The 27682-nt window shown below is 44.8% G+C and overlaps 1 protein-coding gene across 1 annotated transcript in view; it reads right to left on the bottom strand.

The window, feature by feature from the left end:
- Positions 1-9011: 9011 nt before the first annotated feature.
- LOC119432458 (protein aurora borealis) overlaps positions 9012-27682 on the bottom strand; it is an 85570-nt gene continuing 66899 nt past the window's right edge. The window contains exon 10 of the mRNA XM_049658242.1: positions 9012-11914. Coding sequence (XP_049514199.1) covers positions 11766-11914 — 149 coding nt within the window. The 3' untranslated portion in view covers positions 9012-11765. The remainder of the gene's footprint in view (positions 11915-27682) is intronic.

Here is a 27682-nt window from a genome sequence, read left to right as displayed (position 1 = left end):
GCTCCCTGCACACTGTTTCGCATAACATCGATTACCACAGGGTGTGGGATCTGCCGGCTTTTTAACAGCGAAGCTGTTCTAGCTAACCGTAAAAAGTGGCGCCTGCTGTCGCAAAAGCTCGCCGAGCTATGACGTCACTGATTTGCCTAGCAACCACCTCGCGGAGCGGGGCATGTGCTTCGCCTCCTCTCCGTGCCATGCACAAGTTGCATTGACATGGGACGTTAAGGAGCGGGAAGGAGAGCATGCGCGCGGCGCTCGCAATGCTCGGGAAGGGAAAGAGAAAATGATAGCGAGATAGAGAGAGAAATAAATTGTAGCAGCACCAACGTGGCAACGCGCAGAGCTGCTGCTGACGCCGCCCGCATTGCCTAGCCGCACATGCAACGCAGCAGTAGCGATGAGGCCACCTCGCGTTGCCTAGTAACCGTCTGCGCAGGTGCGCGGTCGCTTCGCCCGCCACAGACACGGCTCCATGCCAGCCTGCATTTGTGGCATGCCAGGAACGCTGTCGGTCGTAGGCGCCTACGCGTCCAGCGCTAGTCACGCGAAATGTCGCGAAAGGAAAGGTACCTCCGAAAATGATCGCTCAAGAACACCTTCCCTACATTCGTAGTTAAGTTAAACAAAGTTAAGACCTAGCAGCAACCAAGTTAGTGCCCAGCAGTAGCAGCCAGTAAGACTTGAGGATTGCCACTTTCGCTGTGCCTAAGCTTTGCACGACCGAGTGCAAGCTTGCCCGCTTTTTTTCATTGAAAGAATTCACCGCTGTCAGCAATGACGCAAACTCCGCCTCGCCATTGGCTTCGAAGCTCCAAAAGCACGACCCGTTGCATAATACCGGTTCCCTTAAGTCAGTTTCGCCTGAATACAGCAGTGTTACGCGGTAAAGCATAGGCAAAGTACTGCGGTGAAGCGTAACATGAGTGGGAATTAAAAGGCAATTTTCACGGGACACATGTATTCCTTAATTATACACGCATGCACCCTCCGTGTCCTGTCACAGCACGCGCACCGGTATGCCTAATAAGTGTGCTGGCAGGCCTTCAGAGCTTTCTCGGACGTGTCTGTGGCGATTTGAGCCATAAGGGGCAGTAAAAGGCATGCATTCATTATTTCGGACTGCTCGAGTTTGACGGACGATGACTGCATTTGAAATTCCATTTATAAATTAGTGTGATTTATTGATTCATATTCGATTTGAGAATTAACTATTTGAAATTGTCAAACATTTCTTTCTGCTCATATATGAAATAACGACGCTTATTGAAGTAGAGAAATTTGTCCAAACGAAGACTGTTCCAGATGATTCTGCTGCAGTCATTGTGCAGAGGCACCAGTTCCTGAGCGGACGCATGGGCAGATAACTTCTACTTAATAACTTCATCATTCAATAAGAATAAGGTGAAGCAATTCATTATTTGGCCAGTTGTACCCTTGTGCAATGTTTGTATTCCTTCAAGACGATGTGTGGTGCAATATATTTCTCTTCTCCAATAAACATTCTACGCGCACGTTGTTCCTTAATAAAATGGCGCAAGCCACTCTGGGGGATTGACCATGAATCAGGTGGTGAAAAAAACTTATCAAATTTTCTGTCTTAGAAAAACTAGGCGAAATGAAACTAAAATGCCTACTGTTACAGATGAAATACATGCATATGGTAACATGCCGTTCTTTGTTTCATTACTGTTATTGTCATGGAGCACCAGATTACTGAAAAAGGTTGTTTCTCATTTATAGGCTCCACAGTTGACTGGACATCCAGTTGCAAATTGCACTTGGTACATCTGAAACAATGTAAACAAGCGTATTTTTCTTTCTTTTTACCAAGCGGACTCCACGCAAAATTTAAATTTCACTTTGTGTCCAAATGTGCAAATATTTTATGCTCAATTTGTAAATGACATTCGGTTGTGATGCACGTTTACATTGCTTTGTGCATGCCATATTTAACGCGACAGCGTTAGAGGCCCCGTGTCGCAGAAAATCCAGCATCGGTGTCCGTGGAAATCATCTCGAACCACCCCGACCACGCAGGCCCTCCGCATGGCGCAGAGGCGTTAGTGAATTGTATTTTTCAACATAAGATGCGTCAGAAAAATCGTAAAGTACGATTTAACCACAGCCTACAGACATGATAGCGTCAGATTATAATTTTTTTTGAGTATACGAGAAAACATAATTCTCTTACGCGGATACTCAAACACAACCCCCTTTTCCAGCATTTCTACCACTCATACAGTGGCACGCCACGGCTGGTTTCTTGCAAAAACACCATCCAGATGGTGCTTGCCTCCTTGGCAGCCGCCGAGTCACTTTGGCACCTATTCCTTTAATGTTAAAATTTCTGGCAGCTGTCCTAACATACGAAGTCCCAAGTCCCGCAGAAACTGCATGTTTATACAAGTAGACCTTCATTTGCTCTTGAAAGTACAATAGACCTCACCTGAATCGGTTCCTTGATTATGCTTGCAGACTTGCCAACCTCGAAATGTAAAGATTACTACTGCCGAAGCCAAGGAATACTAAAATTTTATGAAAAAAATACTAATACAGTAAAATCTCGATGATACGATCACGGCTAATACGAATTTCCGGATGATACGAATTTTTCTGTGGTCCCGGCCGAGCCCTATTACTTTGCAACGTGCTAGAGAACGGTTGTTACGAATCGATTTTCAGCCTGCGTCGGTTGATACGAATAAACGCCGCCCCACCGACGGCGGCGAAAGAGAACAGCGCGCAGTCACGCGCTTTCTCTCCTTCTCTTTTGGGGCGGAGGCGCGGCGCCGGACAGCGCGGACTCCGCGACTGGGCGCGAAGAGATTGAAGCGGTGGCGCTTCAAGAAATAAATGCTTTTTACGTACACGTGCCTGAGTTAGTTCACCTCTGACTCTTTAATTTAGCTACAGTCGAATCTCGTTAATTCGAACACGCTTACTTCGAACATACCGCGTACCGACAATGCTCTTAGCAGCGCGCCAAATAACGCGGCGGCGCCTCAGACCGGCATTGCTCCGATACCGCCATAGAGCAAAAGCTCAGGAGAGACCCCTCAATGCCGCGCGCGAAGGAACGGGGAAAAAAAATGTGGTTGATCCCTCTTATATAGGAATCGGTATAGAACACGAAAGTGAAACGTGTCTTCACAGAAGTAGTGTAATGTTTATTGCACATTGATATATAATGTCTATTGGTGTTTTGTGGCTAAAGCGCCCTTAGGCGTTGATGCACCCACGCTGACGCCTGGTGGCACGTCTCCTCCATCACGACTACCAACGTCGATGACCATGAGCAACCGTCGTGCATATGGAAGCTGCACTACGCTGCACACGCTAGCACAACGCGAAAGACGAAGCACGTAACTGACACACTAATACAACGCGCAAGACAAAGCACGTAACTGAATCGTCACCGAGTCAAATCAGCGCGTACAGCGCGTCGTAATTGCAGCCTCCGCGATCAACTTCAGAAACATTTTCAGAGCTAATTGCGGAGGCCACGCTCCGCTGTGCTGAGTACGGTGAACGCCACTACCAACGCCACCTAGGTGGCGTTGGTAGTGCTTCTTGATGCCAGCGTCCCTTCGAATGCTGGCATCGAGGCGTCGTAGTGGTGAGACCACCGAAGCGTTCACTGTCGGTGCGCGTTAGTGTCATAATGCAGTACTTCTCTTTTCTGCTCGTAGGCGGCGGCACCGCCCCGAACAAGAGCGCGGGTACACGGAGGAGTGTTAGATATATAAGGCGCGTCTGTGTAGCTCACTGCAAATGCGTTTGTGGCGCAATGGGTTAAACGCTCGGCGATCTATCGTCGCGGACCGAGAGGTCGTGGGTTCGATTCCCAAATTTTGCATGTTTGTGGAACTTTTTCTTCTGGTTTCTTTCTTTGTATTATGTTCTATGACGTATTTCCGTGACGGAAATGCGTCAGTGAAGTCTTGGTGGACCCCGGAATAAAACACTTTCGTGTTAAAAAAAAAGAACCCGCGGCGGAAATTTCCCCCTCTCTCAAATTGCAAGGTCGCCGTTTCTGCATCGCGCCGGAACAAGCGTGTACGTGCCGACTAGTGTGTTCTAGACAACCGTATTCTAGCACACACTAGTGCCGACGTCTCAGCCACGCGGATAAAATGGCAGTGAACCCTTCTCCTCTATTTTCTAAACACATGTTGACCTTGCACGCTGCGACAGCAGCGCAGAGGGAAGCAGCGGCGGAGGCACAGTCGGGCCAACGAAACTGCCACGCCCGCAAACGCTCGCTTCCCGATAACGGCAGAAAACGAAACTTCAGGGGGCGGCTAAAATAAGCTGGCGCCAGCACGGCGGCGGGCGCGCATGGAGATGTGCGCACGGAGTCGAAGGTGAGAGAGCTACGAGGGAGTTGAGAGGGAGGGCGAGGGGAGCCACCGAAGCGGTGGAGTCGACGCGTCCGCTTCCCTGCCGCCCTCCTCCCTCACCTTCGACGGTCTCCGCGCGCACCCGTGTGCCGGCGCCGCCCGCTCGCTCCCTGAAGCTTCGTTTTCTGTCGTTATCGGGAAGCGACCGTTAGCCGGCGTGGGCAGTTTCGTGGCCCGCGCTTGCTATGCGCTTGCGCGCCGCGATATTTCACGACTCGCACCGTTCGTGCATCGTGCTATGGTGCACGAATACTTAAAAAATACGTTCTTTTAATTCGAACAAATTTTCGGGCCCCTTCGAGTTCGAATTATCGAGACTCGACAGTAGTTTTTATTGTGTTTGGATGATACGAATTTCGGCTAATACGAATATTTTTCGTGACCCCGTGAGATTCGTATCATCGAGCTTTTACTGTAATTATATCACTACTCAAGATACACACAGCCTACTAAAAAAACGTTCGCCGACTTTGTTTCACAAGGATGTTGCTCTATATTTGCAGCAAAAAATTATTTGCACCACAGAAATACAGAGCTGTTCATGTTTATTCGTAAAATATCCATGCAATGGCAGCCAAAATTTCACCTGCTATTTTAGTGCTGGCGCTGCTGCCAGTAGGTCTGAAAAGTGAGGCTCTGAAAAATCGCTGACCGTCTACGTTTGCATTCTGTTGAGATCAGTTTTGCCCTAAATAGGATGGAATGAAAAATCGTAATGTTATTGGTGCCAATACAACAATTGCAGACAAGCTCTAGAAATCGGGCATTTTATGATAAAATCGGAAAAGTTGGCAGGTATGCATTTGATTAATTCACAATGCATACTTACCCCAGGGAACAAAGAACTAATGAGAGAATGTTGGCTCTGCATTATTTTGACCACCTGGGCAAAGTCCCTTAATGTACACCGAAATGTCAGTATGCAAGTATTTTGCATTCCACTCCTATCCTGATGCAGCAACTGCCGCTAGCAACTGAATCCACGACTGGGTGTTAAGCAGCAGAACGCCATGACCCACCTCCAAGGGTCATCTGGATCAGTTCAGCGTTTCCATAAAGAGGAATCGGACGACAGAATCATTCAGAAAAAAATCATGTTCATTGAGAGCATTTTAAGACATGTCAGAAGATGAGAAGTGTACAGAATACTGTTATGGTAAAAAACAATAGCAAATTCACATGAGAGCCAGAAAAACGTGCACTCGCAGATTAAAACTGAATGCCATCACTAGAAATGTGACGGCACTTTCACAGGAGTGCCAGGGTTGAGTCAAGAAAAGAATAAATGTCACATGATAACATTATGCTAGAAATAAAAAATAAGAAATATCCAAAATGAGGTAACAGACATTTCTAGGCTATATATATTTAGAAAATGAAGACTCGGGGCAAAAAGTAATTCTGACAGGCTTAGATAATTCAGATTCATTGCACACATCAATACGACCACGGTGTAGGCTCCAACAAAGTAAAAACAGCACCTCATCAAATTTGCATGCAAAGAAACACATTGAGTTTCAAGAAAGTGGAAGGAAACATCGTAATCACTAAACTCGGCAAGTCTCATATGACCTGAAACATTCAATGGCACAAAAATTGTTGCTGCAGTGCTCATGGCTCGTTTGGCACACTCTAGAAAAGGAAATTCATGACTAAGAAGTAGGAGTGTTCAAACGTTCGAAATTTCAAATATGACTCAAGTAATGCAGGCAAAAAAACAAGGACAGTTGCAGGAAACAAGGGCATACGAATTGAAGTGACACGCAAAAGTGCTATCAAAATTAGCGTTTATGTACATGCACCTGCATATCGCTTCCTATTGAATGCCCTTGTCCGCTCTAGTTTCCTCGCAAGCAGTAAACCCAGCTAACAAAAGTTGATACTCTACGATCAAGTAGTAGTCATTACTAGTATACTCATAATAAAAAAATTTATACAATTCTAAATTTATGAATATTTCCGACCAAATATGCAAGATAAGAACAGTTGGCCACAGAGGAGAGAGAGAGAATAAACATCTTTATTATATAAATGAAGCTTTGGAGAGGCGTCCTCATTCCAGAATGCCTTGAGCTCGGGCCACGTCCTGGGCCCTCGCAATCAGCCGTTTCTGATCTTTGAGGTCGGAGCTGGCCAAGGCTCTCTCCCAAAGCTCGTTGGTGTGGTAAGGGTTCGGAGGATTGAGTGGTGCCTCTCTGCAACCCCCTACTATGTGCCAGAGGGACCCGGGCTCAGCGCAGAAGCAGCATTGCGGAGAGAATTGTGTAGGGTCTGGTGGGTGGGGGATTGTATTATCCTGTAGAGCTCGGAGGAATCGCTCCTGCTCTCTATGTAGTGACTTATGTGGGGGTGCATATGTTCTGTGGGTTAGCTTGTAGTGTTGTGTGATGTCTTGGTACGAGACTAGAGGGTGCATGCGGCGACAATGTTCGAAGGCGTTGACGAGTAGAAAGGTTCAGTCTTGTTCTTGAGACATTATATTTTATACTCTCAAATCAACGAGAAACATTTTTATTTGTTTCATTATATCGAACAATTTGGTATATCTTGGTATATATAGGTTCAGACTGTTTTAAAGGACATTGAAGCAACAACCAAGGCCATGGACAATGTGAATGTGCGCTTGCATCATCCATGTCCTCCACTGTGCTTGAACGCTCCAACATTTGCAAGGCCAGTTCTGGTCATCATCATCAGCCTATATTTATGTCTACTGCAGGACGAAAGCCTCTCCCTGTGATCTCCAATTACCCCTGTCTTGCGCCTGCGAATTTCCTAACTTTATCACTCCACCTAGTTTTCTGCCGTCCCTGACTGAGCTTCCCTTCTCTTTGTATCCATTCTGTAACCCTAATGATCCACCTGTTATCCATCCGACGCATAACATGGCCTGCCCAGCTCCACTTTTTCCGCTTAATGTCAACTAGAAGAGAAATTGATGGAGTTGGTAGCAGTCGACGATGTAAACAGTGTAAAGGATGTAAAACAAGAGAAAACCTCTCTCAACCTGTCCTACTATCTCGCATTTCTGTTTCTTGCACTTTATGTCAACGTGTTCAGTTTCTTAAAGGGATACGGACACAAAAGTTGGCGGGTGTTTTTTTGCGTCGGAACAAAAGTTGAACTGTTGAAAATGACGAATACAACAAGCTGCTTTGAAAAAAAGAACGAGAAGCATTTTTTTTTTTTTTCGATTTTCTGTTGCATCTTGCCTTCAAGCGGCCGCTGGCAGAAGCTGACATTTTGCCTTATAACACCCAGCTGTGCGCGCGCGGTCAAGGTCGGCTACAGCCGACGCAGTGTCGCCGGAGGTGTCGGTCCCTTGCAGCATTTGTTTAACTCCTTTCGGCGATCTTTGCACGTGGTCCGTCTGAAACATTATCCCTGTCGGTGCTCCACGCAGATGGTGCGGCTTACATGCGCCTTCCCGCGGTCGTCGTTCGGTATTGACGCGTTTGTTGCGGCGGATGGAAATGCCCAGACATTGCTGTTATAAACGCATCATCGCACACGTTTCCCAGAGACGAGAAGGTGCGTAAACTTTGGATACCTGCCTGTCAGCCATCACGCCCAGCCTGGAGACCACTAAAAAATTACTGCATTTGCGCGGACCACTTCATCGACGATGATTATGTGACCAGCCCAGCTGTGCTGAAAAGCTTCGGCATGCCGCTCAAAAGGCAATGCCTAAAGCCTGACGCTGTGCCGTCGGTCTTCTCACGAAAACGCGAGGCAGAAATGATCAGCGGCACGTTTGAAAAAAGGAGGCTAAAAGATGTCAGTACTGTTTTCGTTCACTTGCAGCCTTCTTGAGCAGTGCGAGGGCGAGGCTGGGGCGAGATGCCCAAGGCAGGGCACGAAGGCCATAATGTCTTTAAATATGTTGGCAAAGCATAGTAAAACAATACAAGGCTAGCGGGGCAGACACACACACAGACAGGTGCTGCCATCTGTCGGGTGGCTGGCGAAGTGGTCGTGAGAGTCTTGGAGGTACTGATACCTCACAGCAGTTGCTGACGCCGACGGCATGAACTACTATTCAGTCATCCACGCAGCGCTGAAGTACCCCACGGGCCGCAGCTGCCTCGCCTGCGTGCGCTCTTGAAAAAGCAAGTTTACAGAGCAAATTACAAATAATTCTTGCACAAGTGTCTGATGCGGAGCGAAATCTTCGCACGCTATGGTTTGCAAAAACCTGACCGGCACTTCCATGGCCGCCTGCTCTTCTTCGTCGCTTGACGCGGAAGGCTCGTAACCGCAAGTACTAGTATTGCCAAGTTGAAATGGTCCTCGTCTTCAGACAAGCACCAGACATGACCAGAACTCGAATCCATGCTCGCGACATCGGCATCGGCGCGCTTTGAATGACCGCGGCCGGCCGGCTGGCTATCTGACGGTGTCGACGCACGCCTGCCAATGCCCGAGGGTCGGGCGGCGAGGCGCGCACTCACAAGAACGCCAAAAATAAAGCGATCAGCTCAAAAATGAGCTAAGTGACTGCTTCTTTTCGGCGTAATCACACACTGCGGATTCATTTTCAGGATTTTCGCAAAATCTTCAGATTTTGTGTTCGTATCCTTTTAAAGGGACACTAAAGGGAAATACTAAACAAATTTTCGGTGCAGGAGAAGTTTTCAAAATTTGCTAGGCCTGAGTCCTGGATTTCTTTAGAATGTACTTTAGCTCTTTACCATGAGCACTGAGGGAAAAGAAAATTCATTGTGGGGTCCCAAAGCTACACGATCGGCTATGACACTGTAGTGGACGGCTCCGGATGAACCCTCTAATGCCGAACCATAGTTTCGGTTCAAGGAAAATGAAAGCAACTTGTTGACCTTTATTTTTTTTTCCATGGAGAGTACAGTGCTCTGCGATTCAAACTTGATACTCTGAACACATGGCTGCCAGAACTTGTTGGGGCTTGGGAACTGGGGAAACCGAGCTGATGCATTGGGGTATACAATGAGGGCGAGACTGTTTGCGATTCATGGGGGCTGCATTTGCCCCGTCAGCGCTCACTGGTGGCGCAACAAGCGCTGACCGCCATGTGGCCCAAGTATCGCATTTGAATTGCCGAGCACTGAACATTTGTGCCAACATTACTCGAGCAGAAACTTCATTAGTGTAGTATTTAATTAGCCACTGGGTTTGCTGAAATATCCATTACTGAAAACTTGCTCCAGCAAGCAAATATTGCCACTACAGGCTATGTGTTCTGTTTTCTGTGCTTAAATCAGACTTACAAGTTATCAAAACTGGTAAAGCATAAACAATATGTTCATTTCACAGGGTTTAACTTTTACTACCTAAGCTTTTATAAAGCGCCCAAGTGTAGTACGAGAGTTTTTATGCATTCCACCCCCATCGAAATGCTGCTCCCACAGTCTGGAACAGAAGCCGCAACCTCGTGCTGAGCAGTGCAATGCAACAGCCACGTAGCCAACATGGCTGGTAACTAGCTTACAAGGCCCGAGTAGATGCTATAAATATCAATGACATCATAGCACAGGAACTTCAGGTAAGCATAGCCATGTGTTATTGTTTGTTTGTTTGCCTTCATGTATTTTATTGCTTCCAACTTTCCTCTCATGGTTAAGAGTGGCTGATGCACTATTACAGAAGCACAATCTACTAATACAGCTTGACTCAATATTAGTCTTTAGTCTTCCTTTAGGACATCTGCTACGAATCCAGATCAACTCGAAATATTTTTCCATACCTGCAAACACCGCTTGAAGAAGCTAAGCTTCGAGAGGCAATGCTGATGCACATTTTTTGTAGCCAATTTGTAGAAACAACAAGTTTTTTCTCGTACGATGAAATCCAGATTGGGTGCCTCAATTTATGCAAAATATATTTCCTTTTTGAGGAACAGAGACACGACCAGCATTCAACATGATGATTGAAGCAAGTTTTCCTCTTAATCTTCATGCTCAATATGAAATTATTATTTGAACACCCCTACTGAGAAAAGTCAGATGTTGAAACTGCAGCACACCAATTCGCAGAACACAAGGGGCAATAAAGAATTCCCACCAAGCCTTTAACAGAGTAAAACACAACTAAAAACTTGTAAAAATAGATAAAGTTGTATGCCATGATCTGTGGCCAGCATGACTAAAATTTGATAATATAAAACTAAGCCTACTCATAAAAGCAAAAAAAAAACTATAAACACTGCTCTGCTGCATGCAAGCTAGCCTGTCCAACTATGGTTGCGACAGACTTCTGACGTCGCAAGCCTGCCACAGTTCCAAAATAATCTAGTATACCAAAGCTTTCAGATGTGAAAACCTGCGACCCAAAATGAAACTGAACTTGCTCATGAGAGAAGGGTAGAACAGCGCAAAAAACACGAGACAACAAGAAACATAGACGCCTGCTGTCTCATGTTTTTGGCGCTTTTAATTAACTATGAAAAAAAAAAAAAAAAAACCGGCGAGCCTACAAACCTTCACTCTTGTGGCCACAGCCTACCTTATATGAACTTTCAACCAGTGTCAAAGACATTTCCGAAAGAGACATGCCTCACGAGCTGCTGCATTCCACTGCAGATGTAATGCAGAAGCAACTGCTGGTGGTATCATCAACAGACTCGAACGCAAGTACCTGGCAGATATGGTATTCGTTAGGCCATTTAAACATATCCAGTGCTTTCAGTTACAGATGTTTACATAATGCTGGGGTATACCTATATAGCCTTACATGTAGTTCAACTCAATCTGCTGGCAATTCGAAACCAGAGTATAGGACACTGTGCGATATTCCACAAGCAAGCTTCTCTGCATGCAAGGACTGCCCCAACCAGAACGACAGATATCACAATTGCATTGTGGATGACTATAAAGGTTGTTGCTTATGTGCTTACCTAGGAAAGAAGGAAGGACTGAAACGTGGCATAAACCTTCATGATTGCATCTTTTGTTTTTCGGTGAGAAGCCCACCATCCTGGATGGGCCAAGCAAAGCAACGCAGAGAAGCACACTCTCGGTAGTATTTCACGCAATGTTGAACACATCCAACTGCAGGCACTGCACCAGCAGAAAGCACTGTCGCATGACATGACTGAATGTGCCCCGAAGACAAGGAACAGATGAGTGTCACGCCACAGCATCGCACTTCAGGAATTTTGAAGACAAGCCAAGCACAAAAGTAGCACTGGAGGATACGTGCTTACTCATCCAAGTTTGAAGTAAATTGCAAACATGTTCGTACCCACAGTTCTCTCTCTGCCACATGTCCGTTACATCACACTGTGGGAAGAACATCACTGCATGCCGTCATGCCAACAAACTTGACTGCAGACTCCTGACGGCAGTGTAAAAAAAGTCATTTTTTTGAGAGACTAAAGTGTGACCATCGTCATAGAGCTTCGCGCTGTCTTGACCCGCTGGAGGAAGGGCTGAGCTGCATGCAGTCCGACCGGTCACCAGCTGTCAGCACCGACATGTCTCCAGCACCCCCATTGGTCGCTACGCTCTCATCAGTGTGGTCACTGCGGTCATCCTCGTCTGCACAAAAAGGCCACCACAAAATGCTGACTGACTGATTCATTTGTAAGATCGTAAGCGACACTGGGGCTATGACAGACGTCATGAGGGGCTTGAGATTCGTTTTGCACGGTTTTTAACAACCTTTATAGAAAAAATTCAAGGGTTTTCATGGACTTTCAAAGCCCTGAGAAAGCATATTTGAGGGCCCATGAGGTCTGACAGCTTGAACACACTGCGTTTTACAACGGGCAAAAGATCTTTTAATAGCAAGCGGACCGATATAACAAGACAATGCTATTTTCACATAAACCTTCACCACCCACCACAAACAAGATGGCCATTTAGCTACAAACATAGCAATCGAATTGGACTGGCTTGACTCTTGGCTAGCATAAACCTCGTGGTCAAATACACAAATAAACATACCCAAGCTTAGCTGAAAGCAAAATTCAAGCATTGTGTGAAACCTGAGGGCTTTCAAGGCCTTGAAAATGGCAGTTTCACATTTAAGGGTGTTTTAAAAGGTTTTTAAAGGACGGCAGGAAATTAGGTGGGGGAATCAATATAGAAAATTAGCAAGCCCAAGTTGGAATCAGCTAGCACAAAACCGGGGTAATTGGAAATCGCTAACCTTCGTCCTGCCAGTGGACATAAAAATAGGCTGATGATGATGATGGAAGGGTTTCAAGGACCACTACGAGCTCCGATTCAAACTTTCAGGAGCTCTTTAACATACACCCAAACTTATGTACACCAATGCTTTTGCACACACCCTTCGAAATACTGCCACTGCAGAAGGCAACCGAGCTTGTAACCTTGTGCTCGGCTACAAAAAGCCACAGCCCCAGGGCCACTGCTGCAGGCACTTTTTGGTCGAATTTCACCACCGATACAAAGATGCCCATCCAAAGGAAATGCAGCCTCATGCAACCGAGTTGCATTTGTTGCCATGTGCTAACTATTATAGCTCTTTGAAATGCACACTGTCTCTGTATGCATTTCCCAAAGCAGTGATGGGCCATCAATATCAACAGGAGACCCTTTGCTGGCCTGACCGAGGCATCATACTTGTTTCTTTCACACACACTTGACTGCAAGTTATTTTTTTTTACCGATATCAGCGTGTATGCTGATAATGAATATTGAATATCATCATCATCAGCCTATATTTTATGTACACTGCAGGACAAAGGCCTCTCCCTGCGATCTCCAATCGCAGAGAGAGGCCTTGAATATTGAATATAACAAAGGTATTTATGTGGTCTGATGTGAAATTATTATAACAAGGGTCGACTGAAATTGGTAGGGAAATCACCTGGGACCGCAGAGCACTTAGTGCTACGCTGCTGGAGTAGTATAGTTTATGTGTTTGTTCGCCACGAGCAAGCCAGAGTGTCCCCAAGCTCTTAACATGCACTGCTATTTATAGCACTAACTGGCAACAGACTACTGATCGGGGCGATCCTATAGAGCTTTTTCCGTGACTTTTTCAGCAACACAGGTTTCGATTCACAGTTGTCATCAGGCCGCGTGGCCATGACTTTGTATTCACAGTATGCACAGTATCTACAATATATTTTATATTTCACATTCGTTATAAGCATATGTAGTGTCGTCAAAGCCATCCATCATCATCATCATCATCATATTTCTAATCCCTGCCACAGATCTTGGTAAGTCTGCTCATGAGCCACTAGCAAAAAGCATGCGCTTTCGCTGTATGCAGGGCTGGAATGTTGCAGCTTGCATTTGTTACACACGCTGAGATCGGCAAGACATGTTTCATATTTAGCTTGTTATCAGATAAGTCCTTATATCCATTGTGCTCTACGTCAAGGTTCAGCTGTATATTCACACCTTACTGCCTGTTATCGTCAGCCCTCTTACTCCTTTCCCCCATTCTCTTGAATCAGAGTACCAGCAGTCCAGTAGAGTCACCTTGGGACAAGTTCTCTGCATTTCCTCAAATCAATCTCCTCTCTATATATTTCAAGATATGCCACAGCCTATACAAATAATTTTTGATGGTATCTAACATATCAGAAGAGCACAGGGTCCACAAGAGATGCCTTAGTGGAGAGATTTGGAGTAACTATGACCACCAGGCATTGTTTTGTGTGCAGAAGCGCTTTGGCATTACGTTTCTATTGGCCCCAAGCAAATGCAGAGTGATATTATGTCTAAAGTGATTGAGTTGCATTTTACAGTTTTTTAAAATTCAGTTGTGTGACAGGTTAATAGTGGCATTTAGAATAAAGACATCGGACAGTTCAAGCAATGAAATCTACGTGTGCAGCACAAGTGAAAACTATAACACGAGCTTGACAATGTGAACTACAAGCAATGCGAGTGCAAACACAGCACAAATTGTTTCCAGCAGAACGTATGGACACGGACAGAAAGGGACGACGACACACACTGGACTAGCAACTGAATGTTTATTCTTGGCTTCCCACACCTTTTACAGCACAAGACAGCCAATGCTTTTTCCTTTTGTCATGCCGGTTATCCGTCTTTCAGAGCGAAATGTCGTCTTTGCGCAAGTAGTTTTTTTTTCTTTTTCTGTTAGTAGCATCGATAGTGTACTGATGCATGATTGCACGCTTCTGTCAATGGCCATGGCTTCTAAAATTTCGCGCGTCAGCTTTTCTTTACTGTTTTGTAAAACCCGTATGTCGTAAAGTTGTACGGTGCAACATGCACCGTACAACTTTTTGTGCAAACCATTTGTGCTATGTGCAACCAACGAGCTCAGGCAAACACTATTCTGAAGTGCACGCAGGACACGCAAACGATCATGCAAGGAAAGTCCACTAGATCTATTCAACGCATCCCTGGGACACCTACCGTATTTTTCGGTGTACAAATCGCATCCTCATATAAGTCGCATCCCCCTAAAAACAGCCACTTTTGCAGAAAAGTTAATATATAAGTCGCATCTTTGTATAAGACACACATGTTTCGCACGTGTTCGCATGCGCGTATCCTCGTGGTGAAACACCGTACTTACCCAATTCTGACACGTTCTCCTACTTTGCACCGCTGATGTACCGGAGATTTTGGCCACCCATAAGATGAAGCAGCCGATATCAAAGGTGAGCTAGGGGCAATATCTGGCAAGCCTCTCGCTCTCTGAACAATTGCTTGCGCTTTCATTATCGCTCGCAGTGGGCCAGCGCCGTGCTTTTGTCAGTGGCTGTCAGCACGGCAAGGCAGGAGCGCAAATTGATCACCTACTCAGTGATGTGGGAGCCAGAAGAAACGTTCAGAAAGCAAAGTGCTTGCGCGGTCTCACACCATCGGCAATATATAATGGAGGAAAGGCCAAAATCGTGTCGCGTTTCGACACGTACGACCTATTTCGCGCCATCTAGGCACAGGTGCGTAGAATGCAAGCTTGTGCGCGTTGGCAAGCAGGCGTACTCTGCATGCTGCCATGTAACACCTACCACGTTCAGTAAGTTCCATATACAGTAGAACCTTGTTGATACGATTCTGCGTAATACGTTCTTCGGGACGATGCGCTTTTTTTTTTCCCGGCCAACGCCCACCCATAGGGTTACATGATCGCGTTTCTACCTGAAATTGGATGATATGACTTCAAACTGGTATTTCTGAAACTCGTAGCTTTATATTCAAGTGTACTAGATTCCAACAACCCACGACCCACGTACTAGATCCCAACGACCCACGAACAACCTGTTAAGGGCCGGCGACACTGGCGGAAAAACGGGCACTGCGTGCCAGCGGTGGCTAAACGTGCGCCACAGAAGTGCCGCAAAGCAGGTTTTTCGTGCCGTGGGAGGGATCGGTCGTGGACCGATTTAAATTGCCGTGCGCCCAGTGGCAAACGAGCCGCGAGCAAGGCAGACCAATGAGAGCTGCCCTTCGGTGATGTACGCACGGGAAACTGGTGTCATGCGGACCCAGTTTTATACTTCCCTTTAAAAAAAAAGAGGGAGAGAAGAAAATAATACAACAACTGCACTAAAACCCACACAAGTGCTGCCCTGCTCGGCCAAGCATTTGCTCACCAGTGGAGGGAAGGGATTCCTCGGGCTCGGGTAGTTTCAGGTTCCGTTTCTGCTGAGGTGTCCCTGCACGTGCAAGGAAACGAGATGCAAAAGCTTTAATAGGCTCCCTCTGTGCAGTGCTACCAACCACAAGCTAAAAAAATTTCTTGCACCACTATATGGCCCCTTAATGTGCAAGCACCCCTACACCTTTTCAGTTCATTTTAAAGAAGGCAGTAGGCAAATATACAGTAATAAAATCAGTTAAAATTGTTTACAACACATCCAGTCAGTTTTGAAATAGCTGGCCCTAAATAGGCCTAGCTTCCCATTTGTATTAATTAAATAATTTTATGAATAATTATGAAGATCCGATGTACCTCTTTGGATATATGTCAAGTGAAGCTTTTGTGAAGCAATTGATTAAATGCTATACAACTAGGTGCAATGAATACAGTAGTGCTTAATTTCACTCGATGCAACATGCAATACCATGCAGTGTTAATTGTTATGCACTACACCATTCAAAATATATGCCAAAATGCAAACACCAATCTAGGCAGATGCACACTGCGAGATGTCGATGCGACGATGTTATGAAGACAAGAAACAGGCAGTTTTGCATTAAGGGTGAAGCACTGATGAAGACAGTGATGGTTTAGCGGTGCGCTTGAACTCCTCAAACAGTTTTAACGATATGCGAATGCAACATACACGGGCGTGGCAAAATGTTTGCCTCTCTTGAAAGCTGTAACATGTCACGTAAGTTGTGTAAGGCATGTGACGGCATCGTAAGGCGCCACTGCACTGCCCATACCAGCTGCACCAGTGAATTTACAGCATTTTCAGATTAACAATGAGCACTAATATTGCTTTGTACATTTTAACAGCCCGAGATTTAAGATAAAAGGCATACGCTTTCAATGAAATGCTTCATGACTTTTGCTGGCACGCGACAATTCTAATAAATTCCGACAAATATTTCAGTCAGAGACATAGGACCTGGTTTGAACAACCTTGGCGGTCGAATAGTATTGCATTTACTTTGCATATATGGCACAGATAAGCATATAGGAAACATATACATAAATATATAGGGAACAAACATCATAGTGACAGCGTAAATTTGCCTGGAGTATTCATATATTAATTGCTATCACAATAAAATGGTGAATATTGCTTGTTAAATGAATGGAGAGGAGAGGTGTATGGTAATAGTATTTTCAATTTTCAACGAGATCGGCGAGGGATCAAATAGTGAGTCGATCTCACCAGGGCACGCACTCCAACCATCGGGATGCACAAAAAGCACAATGCAGACAACCAAAAGCTAAAGTTCAGGAATCCGTACTCACCAAGCAATGGCCTGATGCGCGATTGGCGGCAGATGGGCGACAGCTGCATGCCTTCACCTTCCGGACTCGAACCCTGGCTGCAACGTGCGCGCAGCCCACCACCACCAATAGGACTCGAGCACAATGCCATCTGCATATGCAAAAAAGAAGCTAAAGCACTAGTATACTCAACCTCTTTGCTACAGGCATACAAACCTCATTACGTATAAGGCTGTGGAAGACAGAGTTGATACTGACTTGAAAGTAAAAGAACACCACCACAGGGGTGTTATGCTGTACACATTGAATTCCACCATGATGACATCTTGAGTCAATCAGAACTGACATGATTGCGAAACTAGACAATAAGCCAAATTTGACAGTGTCCAGAACAGAGTCCCAGACCTGACTAGCAACTGCTGATATAAATATGTGCACACAGATATCTACGCATTAAAATTGTGCAAATAATTGAGAATTTCAAATAGCAAAACAAGTGCAAATAAAGAAAGCTGAAATTGACCCTCAGTAAACATTTTTATTTGAATTTAAAGAGCTTGTACTTTCTAACTGGTGCCTGCAAGCTAAAACTGGTGCCTGAAAGCTAAAATTATGCATTCCTTTGTGGCATCAAATGCTCGTCAATTTGAGCACATTTTTGCAGCCCTGGTTAGCGCAGACAAGCCCCAGGCAAAAGCAAGCTTAGAACACTGCAAACATGATGGTTAACAATGCAAAACTGCTGGTAGTGTCCAGCTGAAACAGACTAAACAATGGAGAACACAGCTCGGTTGCCACTCAACATGTAATGGCAAACACATCAAATGGCTTGAAATACTTGCATGTTTGTTCTTTTTTTTTCCTGCGTTTACTTTCACTTACACTCATCATGAGGTCTCCGATGCGACAGAAGGCCAGGTAGTCCAAAAAAGTTTTATACCATTTTCAGTTTTAGTATTGTCCAAAAGGGGCAAGTTCTGTCTAAACAATAGTGCTGTGGCTAAACAGCAAAGATTTTAGTGGGAAATGTTGGAATATTGTATTGCGTTTTAGCAATGCCCAAGTTAATGCCCATGCACATCACTTTCTTTTCCCTTACTCGTAACATGGTCCTTAAGCTTCCTTGGAAGTTTGTTATCCTTCAACTTCTGCACTCGCAAGTCTGGTTTCAATAGTTTCAGGGTTAGGGGACAACAATGAAAAAAAAAAAAAAAGAGGTTCCACAAGACTGAAGTTACAGAAAGCTATGCTCTATAAAGCAAGCTGTAAAATATAGAAGGACATTCTGATGTTCCTATCCATTTATTTCAAGCTATTGCAAATAAGTAAAACTGCGTCTGCCACAGCAGTTGGCAGATGACTCACGTGCACGGGCGTCGAAGATTGCCTCCGCACGGGGCCGTCCATCAGCACACTTAGCCGTTGGCTCTCGCGCCTGCAACAAAAATGACGTCAATTTGACAAGAAGATTAGGCTAATCAGTCAAAAGTGCTAGATCCATAATTTACCCATACTAAATAGACAAGATGCAGCAATAAGCACACAGGAAACAACAAACTTGAACTATTTCTTGCAATGAAAAAAATATATATATATATGCGGCAGAAACCATTGAACATGATTGTCAGTCAGCGATAGCTTTCTTGTTATTACTTGCTGCGCGTACCCATGCCATCCGTGAACCACAACACCTTATGGGCACATCAGCAGACATACGAATTGGCCATCTCAATGCCAACCATAATGCCAAATAATACCACGACGTGGTATATCTTGTTGCAATCGCAACACCCCAGTTTAAACTCCGTAGCAGGCCCCACTACCCCTAGTATCCTGGCTTCAACTTCGATGCAATGGCTATCCATCCAGCAGCCATGCTCGACACGGAGGTGTCTGTCGCAGATAGGGCGCTGTGTATACGCGTGTGTATGCCGTGCAATCAGTTGCCCAAACAGGTGTTGTGCCACAAACGCAGCGATGACATGTAGGCAATTATACTTCTGCCTACGAATTTTGTGGTTTGTTTACCATTCCGTACTGACAATGTCTTCTGAAGCACCAGAAGAAACTTGGTGAAACTGCTACACAATTTTGGTGATGTTCAAATTAGGAAAGCAATATGCTGACACCGAAAGGTGCGAAGGCGCCGGTATTTGGTGGCAGGTTCTGAGCAAGGCAGCGATCAGGAGAAACAATGGTGTGACAAGAGGAGGGACGGTAGCAAGGAGGATCATCTGTTGTCGACAGATTGACAAAGAGGGATGATGACTGCGAGCATGCCATGCAAGGCGCCGTCTTTTGATGGCAACGGCGATGATGCTGGCTTCGAGGGTAGGCTGTTGCAAATGCAGTTTTGGTTTCTTATCTGATCGCATCGCGCCAAGTAATTTTCGGACCAGTTTTAAGAAATGCACATTTATGACTGAATAAATACTGTAATTCATTGTGAACTACAATTTTCGCTTGCAAATCATCCTACGGTAGCCCGAAAGTACACGTAGGGGAGAAAGTGCGTTTGGTGTATTCACTGTCCCCTAAGCTCCGCCACGACAAATGCTGCTAAAGTAGTTGTAATTAAGGTCACCATTGGAGTCAGGTGTGCACATGCTAAACAATGAAGTTGGAACTATACAGCAAAGGCAAATTTTAGGATCAAAATTACGAAAGTTTGGGCCTATAGAAATGCATGGACCCCTACAGAGCATGCAACTGTGGCACTGAGTAATGTCTTAACCTTGTATTACCTAATGTGTCACATAATTCTACGCTCATTTTGATGCCTCAAAAGGACCATTTAAGCGTGGGGAGTTTAACAATACAGTAGTACTATGCCTAGTGTCGAACATGTACGCTCATTTGCTTGGCCGTCACTCCACACATTTCTTATAAAAAATCTTGAGGCTCCTAGCCTGCATTCACAAGGTGATAACTATTGTCAGTGCAAACTTTGCTAATTGTGTATTTAGACTTTTTCGCGTGACAAAAGGTACAACATCGTGAACGTGTGGACATCAAGAACGGTGCCTTCTCACGGCAGAAAAAGACAGAATGGTGCAATTTCGAGAGCATATGCTAGTAATGGGCGTGCCAAACATGCTATCAAATTGAGACTAGCACAATCAAGAATTTGTGTGTGTCACACAAACTGTCTTTATTCTTTTGTTGGGAGGGCAGAGATTCCGTGCTCAGGATTTTGCAAACAAAGGATCCCCCAAAGGCTGAAGAAAATTTTGAACCAAGCGACATTCGTGATGAGCTGCCCTCACCATCTCTATTCTTCCGCCAGAAAGTCACGCTGCAGTAGCTGATGAGCAAATCAATAATCAATAGGCCACCAGTATAAACCAGCTGATGGGCAGAACTTTTATGGCTTTCGATTACTCAGTTGATTGGGATATTGAGGTAATTGTGGATTACTATAAGTGCTACAAAACTGTTTTTGTTGCCTATAACGCTCATGGTGCGGAACACGAATGACTGGCAATGGCACACTCAAGAGAAAGCAGTTCAAATGTCATGGCAAAAAGTCAAAACCTTTTATAATCGCCGGATGTAATTCTAACACGAGTAACATGAAGGGACTTGACCAAAACATTGCAGTATACTACACCGTCATATAGGTAAGAAGTGGCATTCTTTGATACTTTAACCTTTTTCATGTTTGTATTAACAATGCGTGCACAGGGTGAAAGTCAAAGCTGACTCGCTAACACTTAAAAAGCCTTTAGCAGGCTTTTACCAGAAGGGTTATGTCTATAAGTGATTACATGGAAAGTACAGACCAGTGGCTATGGTGTTGGGCTGCTGAGCACAAGGTCGCGGGATCGAATCCCCGCCACGGCGGCCGCATTTCGATGTGGGCGAAATGCGAAAACACCCGTGTACTTTTAGGTGCACGTTAAGGATTTAGGTGCACGTTAAAGAACCCCAGGTGGTCCAAATTTCCGGAGTCTCCCACTGTGCCTCATAATCAAATCGTGGTTTTGGCACATAAAACCTGATAATTTAATTAATTTTTTTTTAAAGTACAGACCACACTATTTGTTGAAAACAGAAAAGTGATTTGGCTAGATTGACACTGTGACTCCACAGAATAAAATTATTCCCACAGTCATCAGAAAACTAGCATGCACTGTAAGAAATTTGACAAAAGTTTGTACAAGATGTTGTGTACTTTATCAAGCCTGATAAGGACAGCATGTGTCTAGTGTCCTATATGTATGACAGCTCAAAACCGGCAGTTAAAGCAAAAATTTCTGTCGGCAAACTGCTCATAGTACATTGTAAAGCCTCTGGAAGGCTTTTTATAGAAAAATATTTTTAATATTGTCACTTGCCAAAGTTTAGGAATACATGGGTTAACACAAAGCCTGTATAGTGGTGTTCAAGATATGCTGGAGTGAATTTTCAACTGTGGATAGTTACACACACCAATTACTATAACTATGTTATAACTCAAATAACACTTCTTTGTTCCTTTGTACAAATGCACTCTCAAGGGCCAGAAATAAAGGTGACAAAGTTGTTCCAAATTTTCTTGATGTGGAACTGCGTTTGGGCACTGGAGGGTTAAAGATCTCAAACCGGCAACTGCACGGCTAAAACGCACCTTTCGGGATAGTTCACTTTCCCCTCAACAGCATTGCAGAAAAGCTTGCGCCGAAGGGAGTCGCGGGAGTTGTTTGCTTGACTGGCTGTTTGCTTGTCCTGAGCCGCATGGAAGGTGAAGTAGTCGCCTGTAAAACAAGAACGCGCCGCGCCTTGAAAACAACCACATCTGCTGCATGCCTTCAAGTGGTGGGCATGTGAATACATGCACACGTGTGCATGTGCTAGCTTGCGCACCCCTTACTCTGCCGATGCGAGGAGCCTAACAAACTTTGAGCCATTGGTCTCTGTCGGTGCGTTTAATGATCAGGAATTGATATCCGGTATTAAGATTCAACGCTTCACAAAATATCAGCTCACAGATCTTGTGCAATCTATAATTTGATGTTTTCTTATATGTCATACGTCTGCTCATGTCTTTCAATCAACAGTATTCTGTATGTCAGCCATGTTTTATTAATATGTAATACTTGTTTCTCTATAACATGACTTGCTCCTGCTATCGTCTAGGAGTTCCATCTCGGCTTCGTCCATTTGTACTGAATAAAAACAAATAAAAGAAAGAAAAACATGACTGAAGTATCACACAAATTCTGACAAAAAAAAGAGGCTACAGGAGAGTGATACTAGATCAGCAACTATCCCAGCAGCAACAAGCCCAGCAAAGAATTTTTCTATCAATGTTTAGTTGCAGATTTTGCATAAGACATGCTCGTGATTAGCGGCTGTTAATTAAGTGAACAGCATTGTTGCCGCTAATAATGCAAGACCTTAGTAGGAGAGAGTTAAACCTCAATGTAAAAAAGACAGTAAAATGGGAAATTTGCTTTTTGTTATATCGAAATTTCACTATATGTATTGAAATTCGATTTTTTATGCGAATGAGTACAGTCACTGATGAATTTTTCTGACGAGGAAGGCGCCGCAGCATTCCTCAATTATCGGGAATCGGAAAAAGCAAATATATAGTGCAAAATAAAATAAATTTGTTGAATTTGAGAGTCAGCGTCTAAAGCCAGCCACCTGATAAGTGTCACTCGCAAGTGGGACGATGCAGGAGTGAACAATGCTTCTGGCTCTCGCTTCAACACGTCTCCAAAACTCGAGATTATGCAACCTCCAGCACTAAAACAAGCAAGAAGACAGTGCACAATGCCACAGCATCTCAGCTCACCTGGTCTTTGCACATGCGGCAGATTACCTCTAAAACAGGGTGCGCGGGCTAAGTAAGTGCTCAGCCATGCGCAGCCACGGCTGAGTCAACCAGCCCCCCCCCCCCTCATTCAGCCCTCGCTCATACGTGAAGACGGCACTCATCAACCCACCATCCCTCTTGGCTCAGCCTCACACGCTTTAACTCGTACTTACAGCATAGAGCACACGGGGTGCAATAGCTCTTATCACACTTGGACTTTACAGAATGTGATGCTGCTCTGCTTCGGCAGTAGCTTTCGGCAGCGCAGCGTTCAGTTTGAGAGGTGCATTTGCAAACAGCCGCATTTAATTCAAACATCTCACTAGTGTCTGCATCTGCAGAAGTTTCCATTTATTGTTTTGGTATTCCTTCCCGGCGGCAATAAATTTCGTTATACAGTCAAATCTCGATATAACGAAGTTGTATTTGCAGCAAAAAACTTCGTTATATATCGAGAATTTCGTTATGTTGAGGTTTCATTAATTCAATAGAACTAAGATGGGGAAATAAAAATTGTTCGTTACATCGCAAATTTCGTGAAACTGAGGTTCGTTATATCGAGGTTTGACTGTACAGTTAAACTATGATATAACGAAGCCGGTTAAATCAGCAATTTGCTTCGTTATATCGAAATTTCGTTGTATTGAAATTCAACCTTTTGTGCTTGTACAGTGGCCGATCAATTTTTCTTGCACGGAAAGGGGCCGCAAGATTTTCCAAATTTATGGGCAATCGAAAAAAGCAAATTTGAATGAGAAGACAATTTCGTTCAATTTGGGAGTCGGCGACGAATGATAGTTTCATGCCACAACGTCGATACCTTCACATCGGCGGTATGAATTAAGCGAAGCCAGCCACGCTTTCGCGTCCACTCCGCCCCCACGGCAGATAGCGTCGTCTGCACCGGGACGACACTATCATGAAAAGCGCCGGTAGCGGTGAGCGAGTGCTTCGAGTGCCTCTCGCTTCAACGGGTGTCCGAAACTCTAGATTACGCAACCTCTAATACTAAACGCGCGGGAAGACAGCTTACATGGTGCCATGACATCTCTACACGCTCACTCTTTGCACACGCGGAAAATTAACCTCTAAAGAAGGGTGCGCGGCTGCGTGGGCGCCGAGCCACGAATACAGCCATGCGCAGCCACAGCCGAGACGCGCGCCAGAAATGTTTTTGTGCAACCGATAGCAGAACCCAATGGGCAAGAACGTGTACAGGGTCGTCCACTCTTAGTACGAACACGGCGCAGTGTGGCCGCGCTCCGCGGAGCACCAGCGCGCACCGGCGCGGAGGCGCATCGAAGCTAAGCGATGCAGGCACACACGGGCTTGGAGGCGGGGCTTCGTGTCATCTGGTAAAGTGCGCGAGTGAGCCGGTTTGTGCTGTCTGTTGTCTGCTAAAGCATAGCGCGCTCGTGCACTTTAGCAGACGACATGAAGCCCCACCTCCAAGCCCCTGAGCGCTTAGCTTCGATTAGCGGCCGCGCGGTGCGCGGCCACGCTGCGCCGTGTTCGTACTAAGAGTGGACGACCCTGTACAACCAACTGCGACATATTACAAGCAATGTTTCTGACATCAGAGTTTGTGATACAGCTCCACACTCTGCTTTTGGCTAAGTTGCACAAAAACACCGCACTCCATTGTTCGAATTTAAATGACTGCAGGTAGCAAAATTCCAATTTATCAAAATTGACTACTGATCCCAACAAATTAGGGGCCAGTTGTGAGCTGCATCTTTCCATCCATCCTATGCCGACCGTGCTGCAACAATCACTGTCATCAAGTTATGCTCTTCATTAGCAGGATCATGTTCGCCTACTCAAAATCTGTTCATTGTATTTCTCGTCACCCGTTTGCCTGCCAGAATCCGTCGCTTCAATGAGCCAACTGACTACACTGCATCTGAATGGAGTCATGCAGTCTTACCCAAAAGCGAGCTGAGGTCAACATCCGGGGGTATCGAGAGGGTCGTCTGGCTCCAAACTGCACAAAGCCACGTGCATGTGAAGAATCATCAACAAAGATCCACTGACTATGCCAGTTAAGGAAACTGATAGTTATTGGAACATGAGACAAAGTAATGGGGCCCTGATGAAAAAAATATCAAGCTCCACATTGACATGAACAAGAGTGATGTTATCTCTTTAGCAATGAATTGCATTTATAGCGTAATGTTGTCAGAAGTGGCACAAGACCATGCAGAGACACTTGGCAATGAATATACCTTAGTAAAAATGTTTCATACCCTGTGAATTTACATGAAAATATGTGCCTTAGGCACTGTTGAATGTACTAAGTCCAATGAAAATTTGTTATAGCATTGTTGCTTCTGCACGATTAAATTTAATTCTTTTTTCCCCGTCATAATCTCCAACTGGGTGACAACCTGACAATTCTGTATAAATTCCTCCCACAAAACTGCACTGCACCTGTACTCCAAAACGGAGCTTTTCCCTGTAAATCACGAAAAAAAGATGCGCAGAGCACTGGTGCGTTCTTGCTGAAATTTCACAAAACTGCTTTTTATTGTCCGGATCGTTCAATATATAACAACTGGCACGGTTACTTGCCTAGTCTGTCAAGAAAAAAATGAACTTACCTTCGTCTGTGCCTTTTGCAGTAAGCGATGTTTAAAACATGGCAGCTATGTTAATTCTGGCATCTGCAGTACGGCAAAGCATTGCCCTCAAGATTGGCGTGATGTGGACACTAAGAAGCCATGACAAAGGCAAATTCATATTTTTTTCTTCATAAAGCAAGCAAGCAACAATGCTAAGGGGTTATATTGAACTATCCGAACCATAAAATGAGACCTTGCTACAAAATGAGCAAAAACAGAGCACTGGTAAGCAGAAATTTTTTAATTTTCCAGAGAAGAACGCAGCTCTCTGTAGTTCCCGAGAGATGCTGATACTGTATTAAAGAAGTTTGCATCTGCCGCAACATCATGAAAATGAGCAAACAAAATTGGCCGACACATCTACAGTCAGACATTGATTTAACGATACCCGCAATGTAACAAAGTATTAACACAAGAAGCTTAGTGCAAGAAAATAAATGGTTCTCAGTGCAACTAAGCTTCCTACGCCTAAATAAGACTTTTGAGGTATCAAAAATTATGCGTTAGGCTTTGTGGGGTGAAGAATGCCAATTTCCTGCATACCTGCTTGGTTCTTGCTCTTCAAGCTCCACAGCTGGTTATATGTATGTCTTGCAAATGATTCTTTACAGCAGTTTATCTCGTCTTGCGAGTTTCTTTTTTCTCTAAACTCCTGCTTTGCAGTGTCGGCTTATAGCTATGCCACTTGCTGCTCACTTTCAAACAAATTAAAATGCCCACCAAAAAAATTTTTCATCTGCTACCAGGCCTTAATCACATTTTTTTTTCAAGCAATGACTATTCTTGCTGCAAAAAATTCACTGTTTTTCTATTTTTATTTTGCGGCTTTCTGCCTCACTTATTAGTGTTACCAGAGCCAGTAAAATTGAGCCTGTAGCACAAGCAGAAAGCTTTCGACGCATTGTTTTTAGTTTGCATTGACTGGCGCAGTGAAGCGCGGGAAAATATTGCAGTAAACATTAGCAGTGCCATTTTCTTTTATTTTTTGGGTGTGCTGGGAATGCTATTGTGGAATATAATTTTCAGTTCCGTGCAGCCTGCATCTCCCTACATAACAAAAAAAAAAAAAGAAAACAACAGACAGACAAAAAATATCAAGCAGACATGCATGTTTGACCTCTCGTGGAATCACCCTCATGACAATTTATTTTCCGCGACTATGTCTAGCAGTGGCACATCGATGGGAGGGGGTTCCCGGTGTTGTAAGCCACCCCCCACACGTCCAGCCCCACTACTCCAACGTGTACCTTCAGTGCTCTGTTGACAATGTCATTAGAATTCAGGAGGTGGCTTGAGGTTGAATTTACATGATTAACAAAAACACTCTACCACTGTCTTGTATTTATTCATGCACTCTTAAATTACTTGGAGCAATGAATGAATGAATGAATGAACTTTTATTTCCCTTTTTAAGAAAGGGGAGGGCCGGGGGGGAGAGAGGGAGGCCTGTGTGCTCCAGTCCTAGCACCTTCTGCTGCCAGACGTCCGCCTACCAGTCGTGGTAGGCCTCCGCTACCTCCTCAGCCCACCTCAGGACTCGGTCCTGCAGGCTGGGATCGGAGCTGCGCAGGGCAGTCTCCCACAGCTCCTCGCTACTAATTAATGGTTTGAGGTTGGGGGGGATATTTGATGGGGCATTTCCACATTATATGGGAGAGATCTGCTGTTTGGACAGGGCAAAGCGACACTTGGGTGTCAGGTATGTGTCGGGAAAGAATAAGTTCAAAGTGCGTGGGATAAGAAAAGTGCGAGTTTGTAGTTGGCGCCACATATTTCTCTCTGGCGCGTGCTCGACACAAAGAGAGGGGGATACGTTAGGCTTGGTGTTTGTAATGTTGCAAATTCATTGAATGTGATGAGTGCGTCTTATTGGTCTGTTTATTGGTCTTGCTTCAATGATTGCTTAAAGGGGCACTAATAACACAGAATCGATTTAAGTGACGTATTCTTTCGGAACTCTATCTTCATTAATTTTGTTTGAGCTGCATTATTAGAAGAGGAAATGAAGCTATGTT

The sequence above is a fragment of the Dermacentor silvarum genome, chromosome 11 (genome assembly GCF_013339745.2).
Source record: "Dermacentor silvarum isolate Dsil-2018 chromosome 11, BIME_Dsil_1.4, whole genome shotgun sequence".
In the NCBI taxonomy this organism is placed as follows: Eukaryota; Metazoa; Arthropoda; class Arachnida; order Ixodida; family Ixodidae; genus Dermacentor; species Dermacentor silvarum.
This window is presented reverse-complemented; position numbering and strand designations above follow the sequence as displayed.